This window comes from Aegilops tauschii, chromosome 4 (genome assembly GCF_002575655.3).
Source record: "Aegilops tauschii subsp. strangulata cultivar AL8/78 chromosome 4, Aet v6.0, whole genome shotgun sequence".
NCBI lineage: Eukaryota > Viridiplantae > Streptophyta > Magnoliopsida > Poales > Poaceae > Aegilops > Aegilops tauschii.
This window is the reverse complement of record NC_053038.3, coordinates 89,608,299-89,619,027: the sequence shown is the minus strand read 5'-3', so window position 1 is coordinate 89,619,027 and position 10,729 is coordinate 89,608,299. Positions and strand designations below refer to the sequence as shown.

At 43.2% G+C, this 10,729-nt stretch overlaps 2 protein-coding genes across 3 annotated transcripts; one reads left to right on the top strand and one right to left on the bottom strand.

Annotated features, from left to right (window-relative positions):
• The first annotated feature begins 1,419 nt into the window (after positions 1-1,419).
• Positions 1,420-8,202, top strand: LOC123493594 (uncharacterized). 2 transcript variants are annotated; one of them, XM_073496329.1, is made up of 8 exons: positions 1,420-3,627; positions 4,424-4,520; positions 4,594-5,011; positions 5,496-5,620; positions 5,918-6,012; positions 6,828-6,894; positions 7,015-7,159; positions 7,780-8,202. In XM_073496329.1, exons 3-6 carry the CDS (start codon positions 4,968-4,970, stop codon positions 6,867-6,869), a joined length of 306 nt encoding a protein of 101 aa, XP_073352430.1. In that variant the 5' UTR covers positions 1,420-3,627; positions 4,424-4,520; positions 4,594-4,967; the 3' UTR covers positions 6,870-6,894; positions 7,015-7,159; positions 7,780-8,202. The 2 variants fall into 2 exon arrangements, with proteins under 2 accessions (XP_073352430.1, XP_073352429.1); XM_073496328.1 differs by having other exon boundaries at positions 6,828-7,159.
• Positions 8,203-8,284: 82 nt separating this feature from the next.
• Positions 8,285-10,301, bottom strand: LOC123493593 (uncharacterized). Its single transcript, XM_045227450.2, has one exon. The coding sequence runs from the start codon at positions 9,909-9,911 to the stop codon at positions 8,796-8,798; it is 1,116 nt and encodes a 371-aa protein (XP_045083385.1). The 5' UTR covers positions 9,912-10,301; the 3' UTR covers positions 8,285-8,795.
• Between the last annotated feature and the right edge of the window lie 428 nt (positions 10,302-10,729).

Below are 10,729 nucleotides of genomic sequence, written 5' to 3'. Positions count from 1 at the left end.
AGCTTTCTGTGCGCATGATAGATCAGGCCAAGTTGTTTGCCAAATACTGGAAGAAGAAGATCGGTGAGTCGGAGATTTGTGGAGATCATGGCATGCTGGACTCATGGGCCTTCCTTAACTTCATCATTTCTTACAACATTGTATCAGAGTTTGATGTCGATGAGATCATCCATCTCTATGGCACTGTCCCACGCAAATATCAGAAGAAGAACTGCGTCAATCTCTGCAAGGGTCTTGGTCTTGTCAGTAGGATCAGCGACTTAATTGATTATTTGATTGAAAATGGACAACAGTTGAGCGTCATACCAATGACACAGGTTCTTCAATTGGTGGACAAATATCCACCACTTGCTCTTCTGGAGGGATATGTTGAGAAGGCAAAAGCGACTGCTCTAGAGTTACTTAGCAAGAATGGATTAGACAAGTCCCTGAATCCGACCATATCTAAGGAGATTGAGAATCTTCGGCTTGCGGAATCTATGGTTAAACAGCAACTCACTGATTCAAGCAAATCGGTTACTATCTTGGAAGAGATTAACAAATTGTTAGTTGAGTATGCAAAGAGCCGTATTACAACAAATGCCTCTACTACATCGACATTAAATTCAAGGCAGCAGCAAAAGACCCAACAGCAGAAGCAAAATCAGAAATACAAGAAGCACAAGAAGGAGCAGCAGCAACATGAGGGACAAGATGGCCAAGTGCAGGGGAAACAAAGAAAGCTGGAAGGGAAACAGCTGTACTTAAACCAGCCAAGGCCATGTGTTACCAAGCTACCAACTCCTACTGGTCCTTCCGCAAGATCTCTATCACCTGTGATTCCGAATGTGACACAGATTGGCCCCATTGGGCATCGGCCGTTTGATTTAATGCCTGCAATTCCTCTACCATTTTTACCGGGAATTCAAGGTGGACCAGTTGCAGCAAATGTCGTACCTACTCAACATAATCCTTTCCAGCAGAATCCTTTATACCGTCATCCGTCATTCCACCCCTAGCACTTTACTTCAGTAGCTTATCAAGTAAACTACAACTCAGACATAGGATTGTAAAGAATTGCCTGCCATTTCCTTTTGTGTTATGCGTTTCTTTATAAGCTTGTTTTTTTGACAACCTGTGACTATCCAAAAAAGGAGTCGTTTTGAGTTCATGTCCAGCACCCAGCTCATGGTACTCTGCTTTTGTGTTTCTTCATTAATCAGTAGCCGTCGTGATTACATGCTGTCCAGTACTCTCATGTCTCCATACACAATTACACACCAGACACATGCATCCACACTAGTGCTCCTAGTGACATGGAACGCTGATCACTGTACAAAATTGAAATTATTACTGAGTAGCACCAGTACTCCACCAAACTGAGTAGTTAAATGTGCATGGTTAATTGCTAGGGTTTAAAATCTCGTAGGTAGACGTAACTAAGAGTTCACATTCACACTCCTTCAACCAATTAAATACTTTGAACTTTAAAACTGGCGGGATAAATATGTACTCCAGTATATTTTGGTCTTGCTTAGCAGGCCGGGGTAGGGGAAGTCACCGTTCAGGATCTGGTTGCTGCAATCTTGAGAGAAAAAATATGGTGATTGACGGAGTAGGTCCCTCCCCATGTTCGTAATTCTAGCTGAACCTAGAAATGAACAGGACTGTTGAATTATGAATAGATTTTCCATCTTTCTGTAACCAAGTCAAGCTTGTGTGAACCATGTGGTTCATCAAATTCAACAGTATTCATTAGCCTGCCATGTAAAATGAATGACTGTCTTGTTGACCAATGCCCAGTGAATGTGCTATGTGCTATCCAGCCAGCTAGATTGGTGCTTGGTTGCAGTTGGTGATAGCATTGTCAATTTTTATTGTTACTATTTATTTATTTGGATTACTGTTATCCAGATACATGTTTGTGGTAGTTGAGTTCATTGGGTTCCCTTTATATTTCTTTGTTATGAAAGATATGCCTCTGAGCATGGTTTCATGGTTAAGTTGCCATATGGTTAGGCAATAGGTTATATTTTCTCAATAGATTGGTGGTGATGCGGTACACTTTGTAGGGAGTGAACGAAATTTCGTTACATGATTTTCCCCGCCCTTTCTCAAAAATGCGTATTTTCCACCACTATCAATATTTTGGTAAGTACTATTTTGGAAATTATTAGCTTTTCTATAAATATAATAATTTATAACCTTAGGACTCAAACCCACGACCAGCCACAACAATATGCAAGAGACCTCAATGGCTGCAGTACACCATAATTTGTGACTACTAAATTCTTTTTCCTCTTTCTGTATCTATACTGCTCTATAGTGTATGAATTTTGAATTTTGTCTCTTCTCTCTCCTCCCTAGCATCCCAAATCAATACCAACCATTGATTCAATTTACAAAGACAATGATCTATGGTCTGCTCTTTACTATACCAAATCCAACGGTCAATATCTTCGGGATTCGCTGTCATCCCACTTCGCGCGACTGAAGCGCCTAGAACACCCCTACCGTGACACTTCCAGACGCCTCCGCACTCTTGCTGCTGCTCCGTGTGCTCACCGCCACAGCTTCCTGGCATCTCCGTGCGTACGCGCCTCTGGCCGCGGTCGCCCCACCCTGCAAGTGCTAGCAGCTGGATGCCATACCACTGCTGCCCAGCCACTGGCTGAACACATCATACTCAAGTGCACACTGACGCACATACAACTTCTATATTGAATAGGTAAGATTTCCATTTGATGAAGTACTAGCTTCTTTACTAATCTGTATATATTCCTGCCGTAAATCTGAACCCAGAGTTTGCGTCTCAGTCTTAAGAGAAATCAAGATGTGGATTACAGCGTTTTCTGACCACCATGTGTTTGAGTTTATGCTTACAAAGAATTTCTTATTGTTTCCATTCTAATAGACTTCTATAAGTGCTATACCGATTTAAAAGGACATGCTCAGTCATTTTAACATTTCAAATGAATATATTTTTTTATAGATGGCAATGTGCGTATGTTCCACTGTAACATGACAAAACAAATCTTGATCAAAGCATCACTATTGCCTATTATTGGATTTTTTTATCAAGTAATATACAACGAAAAAATGTTTGTTACAAGTAGTTTGACGTGTAGCATGGCGTCCTTATACTGCTGCATGTTCCTCCTATGCTTATGCTAATTAGGGATCTGCTAACGTTTGTCAGCGCCTTAGCAGAAAAACGTGTGGACAATTATCTAGGAAGGACATGAAAGGAAATTCAAGTAACTACAAAAGGTCCACTGGAATATTGGGACGGGCTCCTTTTTCAAGATATTATAAATGTGGTTTACTTACATAGTTATCAAAACGGAAACAAAGTATATCTTTAATATTTCTGATCACAAAATTATTTGATGCAAGATTACATGTTTTTATTATATACTGCTATATATAAGAAACGGCAATGCCTTTTATGTTAACACATTGCTCGCACATTCCTTGAAACATTCATTTCAGCATAAGAAAAATATTGGTTCAGTGGGCCATCCAATTAAAAATAAGGGCAGCCCGGTGCACGTAGCTCCCGCTTGCAGGGTCCGGGGAATGGTCCGGCCACTTTGGGTCTTCCGTACGCAGCCTTTCCCATGATTTCCCTGATGTCCACTCAGTCAGGTATGTTTATCTTCAAAACATACACCTATATAATAAGAAACATATTTATCGTTCAGGTTATATAACATAAGCATTTCTGGTATTGTAGAACAACATAAATAAAAATAGTTAGTAGCATCCAGTCGTTTTATCAGTATCTACTTTTCTTCATGAATAAATAAATACAATAATGTATTGCATTTTTTTGTCTTCGGAAAACAGTGACCATAGTTGGAAATTTAAAATGTTCTCCAGCTTACTATATCCTTCTAAACGACATAATCATTTCAGTTGCTGAAAATCAGACCATGATCAGTCCATCTGACATACTTGCATCATGTAATGAACGGACGAGTATTTTGGTCAATGTAGGCGTATAGCAGCATTTCAGAATGTAACCTTTTAAACTACACCCAGATGTTCTGCCCAAGGTTACCATATCTCGTCACTCACCAAAAAACAATAATGTCAGAAATCTTGCCAAAACTTTTCCATGGTTGTAGGGTATATATAACCTCCTCGTAATGTTTGATAGGCATAGTTGCAAATTGTTAGACCTGCTCTATTTTTCAAAGTTCAGAACTGAAAATAACTATGAATATGGGATGCAGGTTTCCCCATGTTGCATTAGTCTTCCCAAATTCTCAAAATAAAATAAAATCATCAACATGTACAAAATTTCCTAAAGGCATGGCATATACCATGTACAAACAGCAAGAGACAAGTGAACTGTAACATGGATTTTTGATCATATTTTTAAGCAACCATGCTACATCATGGTCACATTTTGTGATGCATTTCTTCCTGGAAATCATAGGGGATCTATGCAACACTAATATGTGGTTGCGAATTCTACATTGCGAGGGAGATATAATCATGAAACATCAATGTTGCCTGCCGGTTCATATTACATTGTGAGTGTCTGTACAACAGAGTAGTAATTAATAAATCAGTGGACTTAAGCTCTAACACGATCGAAAATGACAGCCATCAAGATCATAACAAATTGAGGTGGACGGTGGCAAGTAGGTCTCCGCACAACCATGCAGACAACAAGTACAGGAGCTGCCTGCCTTATCCCTGACAACACTTCAGTTTCAGGTCAATTTGTATTCTTTCTTCTCTTTGCGTCTTCTATCCTTTATTACCTTGCCGAACTCGATTTGGAATGGTTGGATTGGTTACTCTGCAAGATTAAGTTACAACACATGGATCAGTTTACAGTGCGTATGTGGTCACATTCTTCTCTTTTTTACTAGGAGAAATTAAACCAGATAGGTGCGCTTATTGCCGGACGCAGCGTCCTTCAGCTGGTGTGTCTCCAGCAGGACCCCTCTAACAAGGAGCTCAAATTATTTCTCATGCAAGTGGAGGTCCAATGGAGTGAGCAAGATGCAGTGATCAGGTTGTTTTAAATCCATGATTACTAAAATTGTTGTATCAGATTTTTCTAGAGCGTTTATCCACATCAGATTTCATAACAGAGGACTACAACAATTGATGCTTATCAGTACAGAACTTCAAAAACAGAATAGTAAAGGTTTGTATGTCAGAATAATGCAAGAACTGTAGGCAAGTACATTTTTCTCCTCTTCAATGACACCTATTTTTCATTAGCATAAATTAAACCAGATGGGTGTGCAGTGTTGTGCAAATCAAAGGACAAACATCATATCAGGAAAAGTAAATTCTAAGAACAAACAAGAATCTTTTTCTGCACTTTGGGAAAATCTGAGACAGGTAATTCGAAGTTATGTACTTGGGCTAGCTTTTACAGTTGAAGCTTATGCAACGGGATTTGCACACGTACTAATATTAAAGACTAGGCATGCTAATATGCTATTGTAAACACATGGCATAGCTAATAGGCAGATCTTTTTTTGCATTAGAGGTGAAATTGAACAAAGAAAAATGCTCCTTCTGGCCTTGGAAGTGCCTTCAGTGGAGCCACAGGCCTGCAATTGTCTAATTCTTCCAGGCTTTGGCCTTGGAGGTGCCTTCAATGGAGCCACAGGTCCTGATATATTCCACAATTTATGTCTGGTTGCAATATTTAAGGTATCTGTGCATAATACTCCGTGCCTTCAGGACTGCTCCCTCCCTCTGAAAATTGAAAAGTTGCTTGTCCACCAAACAAAATACCGTGTTGGTTACTCAAAAAGTAAAAATATAGTGGTCCTTGTTCTGTATTATACGTACTAGCCTTGATTGTTCTAAAGTAAACAGTAGATTTTGAGCATTTTCTTTTGTTTGCAAGCTTGACCCCCACTATTCTGAATGTTTTCCATTGTGCCATTGATTTTGTTTATAGAAAAATCTTCCTCTTCAACTGCATCTTCCACCACTGTCCCTCCTATCCTTTTGGTGCTGCTGTTGATGCTGCTGCTTCCGTTCCTCATGGGTGAGGTGAGTACTAATTTTGCTTCCTTCCCTTTTATACTTCCTCTTTGTAACTCCAACAAGGATCTAATTTGTTCTGCCTATATATATGCACAATTTTTATGATTAGGGGTCCAGTGTCTGGTTCCTTTTTAGAGTGGTCATACTTTATTTTCATTATTATACAGCTCAGGATTGATGACCTTTGATTGTCTGGATCTGACTGTATTTTTTTGGTTGGTCTTTTTATCTTCGCTACTGCGACTCTGTTCATTGATCTTTTTTATCTTTGGCCTTGGCTATTAGTAGCCACTGATGGGAGAATATATATCTATTTATTGGACTTTGTATTGCTGTCAAATGTCAATGCAAGCTCCTTTTACTTGAAAATGCATGATTTTGTTTTTATTTCTGGCGGCCACAAAAGTTCTCTGATGCTGCAAGAACTTGGGGACTATATTCAGTTCTAGTTCAACACTTATGGTTATGGGTGCCAAATGAAAGCCTTAATAAGCAAATGAATTCCAGGCCAAATCAGGTTCTTGCGCCAGTGATCCTATAAAAAGGATCTTATAATAAGCGTGAAAAGCATCTCCTGCACTTCTATTTAGATATTAAGCGCTAATACCTTCTTTTGGCATAATACAGAACAAACCAAGTTTTAGGTCAGTGATTTATCTTGCATGTTGCGTGTACCCCCAGCTGAGTTCGCCCACTCACCTCTTGGTGACCTCTCGCCTCCATGTCTCCGTGTGTTATAGGTTTTGTGCGTTCGTTTTGAATCTGTGAAATCATTTCCATTTCTTAAGCTGACAAATGCATCCTTGTGCTTTTGTGTGCAGAGTCTGTATAATTTTCTCCTTCCCCTCTGCCCCTGCTACTAGATGTTGCCATCAGCTGGGCTTAAGAGTTAAGTTCTGTAATACTTGTTGCATAGAACTTAAGTTTTTGTTTTCATTGGTGCGTGGAACTTGGAAATTTTCGAGATTCTCAAGCTTCTGATGCTGCCATGCTAATGTTGGTTCAAAGGATGGGACATACGCTATGAAGGTGGTGGATACAGTCATACAGAGCAAGGGGGCAACTGATCTGGTGAAGGAGGTTCATCCTTGTTCAATCATCCCAATCTGCTACCTCTTCTTGACAATGCCATAATAGCAGTGAAGCTGTGAAGGTAACATCTTTTGCACCTGTTTTTCATGCCCTATGATGTCATACGCAATAGAATCTTGAATTATCATCTATGTGCGCAATTTAAGAAAATCATGTTGAAGCTACGCAAGTTAGTTGAGCTTGGTAAAAATTGTAAAAAGTAAGATGTATATATGTCTGACTATCTGAGGCATTTTCGTTTGATGAGTACAATCTAGATATACAACACCTATTTTTTAAAATAAACTCGGTAATGTGTTTTTTTTGCGGGAAAACTTCCAATTTATTCATCTTCAATCATGGCAGTACAACGAACACTAGAAATAATAAAAATTACATCCAGATCCGCAGACCACCTAACGACGACTACAAGCACTGAAGCGAGCTGAAGGCGCGCCGCTGTCATCGCCCCTCCCTCGCCGGAGCCGGGCAAACCTTGTTGTAGTAGACAGTCGGGAAGTCGTCGTGCTAAGGCCCCATAGAACCATAACATCTTATTATGGAAGAGGGGCAAATTTGAGCAGACTCGAGAATTATTGGTAAATCTGAGTCGTGGGGTCGAGTTAGGGGCACAAATATAAATGTCCCTAACATGTATACCATTTTTAGCTGTGTTGAAACTTTTTCCAATTCTTTTTTCAGGTCTGCCTTGTACTTTTTGTAGTTCCTCTTCTAGTGAAGCCTTTCCTTGCAGAAGACGCACTCAACCTCTAAATTGGGCAACCTACCTTTCCGAGGCTCCGAAAAGATGAAGATGGAGAGAGTTAGGCCTTGGAAATGTGAAGATTTTGAGGGTGTTTTGGGTTTGAGAGTACGAAAAGAAAAACTTCAGAGTCTCCTTTTGATAGTATGAGATACTCCAAACCAAAACAAGGAGTAAAATTTTACTCTTAACAGCCAAGAAACTGTGCAACACAAATTCTGTAGTCAACAAAACTGAAACTGGAGTCGGTGCTTAGAACTGCAGGAGTAGTCAGTTTTCCTAATTTTACTCTTAACAACATATCAAAACTACAGAAGTTTTGGCACCAACAAAACTGAGTACTCCATTGCTTCCATGTTCCATCACTATTTCAAATTCTTGATGATGATTAAACTGAAACATCACTATTTTCCTGCTGCTGATTAAACTGTTTCAAATTACAGGAAGATGATTAAACTGAAACTGAGTATTGCTGATTAAACTGTTTCAATTTTTCCTGCACCAACAAAACTACAGTAAGATGATTAAACTGAAGCTGGAGTACCGCATTTCAAATTCTTGCATTAGATTAAAACTGAGTACTCTGTTTCCTGTATTGATTAAATGGAGTAACTATCACTAAAGATGCAAACCATCATGTAGCCACATTTTCGAAATCTGACGGATTCAATCAAAATTTATTGTATCCATACGAACAATTTCGAAGGGGCACAGTGATTTACTGGGCCTCGGGAGAAATGATAGGACCGGCCAACACAGAGGAAATAACCATATCATCACTGGAGTTTAGACTGCTTGCTCGTCCCAATGTCGACCAACATGCAGCAGTAGTCCTTCCTCATATCCATCGGGAGTGCCACGAGAGATTGGTACCTGCGCCGATCGTCCGAGGCAAGAACGCCGTAGGCTCTCAACATTTCATCGTGAGTCAACCCGGGTATCTCCAGCAGCGCCGTCAAGACGTCCTGATCAGGAGAAGCCACACACTTTTCGCCGCCGGTGGCACGTCGACAGTGTCATTCGCGCACCGGCTTTCGCTTGCCGGCAGCTTACGGTTGTTGCTGCCCGGCGAAGTGTTGAGGTAGCTCGAGACCTGGCTGGGAAGGAAAGCATTCCCCTGATAGTGTTTGTCCTTGGAGAGGATGGTAGTTCTGAGCAGCGTCTTCCTTCTCGTGTCGACCATGGCCACCCATGTTGTCTTATCGCCGTCGTGGTGGAGGTGCTTGTGCTCGGACACCAGGAAGCAGACTACGTCGGGATCGTCGATGCTCACGACGGGGAAATCCATCGGCGGGCGAGGGAGCAGCCGGTAGGCGTCGAGGCCCCAGAGGTCGCTGCAGTCGACCACGGCGTCCTTCTCCCACCCCATGTCGCGGCCCTTAGTCCTCCTCAGGGTCCAGGTGGTGACGGTGAATGCATGGCGGGAAAGCGCGCACTGGGTGGCGCCGGGGCCTCCGCAGCAGCAGCGTGGGGAGACATGGACAAACTTCACCGTGGCACCGCCGTCGGTGGAGCACACGCTCCGGGAGGACTCGGGCCTGTCCCAGTCCTCGCGTCGACGGTCGACGGGCTCCACGGGCAGAGGCAGGAACCTCAGCTCGGGGGTCTCCTGTGACATGTCGGAGAAGACGATGCCCTTGTACAGGTCGACCCAGTAAAAGAAACGGTCGCCGACGGGGATGACCCTGTCGGTCCCCCAGTAGTCCCAGCAACAGTAAGAAGTTACCTCGCCATTGTTGACGTCGTGGTGGACGCGAAGGCGCTTGATCTTCCAGTGCAGATCGCGGGACCGGAGCACGCGGAGGTCGGCTACCACCACCCCTGCCCCGCCATCATCAACAACTTGGATAAAACGGATCGCCGCCAACACAAACTCCCGGTCGCCGCGTCGCAGGATGCCTGTTGTTTCCCGATCCATATTCAGCTGCGATCGGCGGCCATGGATTTGGAACCCCGTCTCATCACTCATGTAACAAGGGGGGAGAAGCGACAACGACGGCGGTCGGGAGGGGTCGCCGGCATTGTAGACGAAGTAGTCGGTCGCGACGTTCACGTACTGCCTGTCCTCCATGTGCAGACGTAAGAGTACAGAGTCGCCGTGGGCCGCGATTGACGCTGGGGAAGATTCGCACCCCGTCCGGCAATAGGCCGTGGTGGAGGTTCAGGGGCGAAACCGCCGGCGGCGCGGCGAGGCGGAAGGAGACGTGGACGGGGTAGCCGGTGGAGGTGCGAGCGTACGCCACAGTCTTGTAGTCAGCGGGGCTGAGGCAGGGCCCCGCTTTCCCGTGGCGATATCTAACGCCGTCATCGAATATCACCCAGCGAGGGTACTCGGCGGCGGCCCCAGACAGGTCGGCGGCGGAGGCCTGGGAGGTTTCCATGTGACAACGGCCAGATCTCGATTGCTGGGATCGCGATTCGACCGGCCTTTAATTCTCGGAGGATCAGTAGATTTGTTAAAAAAAAAATGATGACAACATATCGACCGCCGCTGGACTTTTTATTCTTTAACACAAACGGACGCATATCCTACCCCTACGAGCACATCCGATTAGGGATGGCAATGGATAGGGTATGGGCGGGTACGACCTTCTTCTGCCCAAACTCATACCCATAGAAATCTTCTATACCCACCCGCTTCAATACCCATGGGCATAAATTGATACCCATGCCCATACCCATCGGGTATCCTATACCCAATGGGTATCCAATGGATACAATCTATGGCATTTAAATTTTTAAAAAGTAGAGAAATGAGTCTAAAATTCAAGTGATGATGGTAGGGTGAGCAGTATAGCATTGACGCGGCTTGCTTCTATGGGTGGCTTCTTGGAGGAATCAAGCGAGTATGAGCAATGGTTAGTGGTACCCCTACGCTGTGAGAGGCGG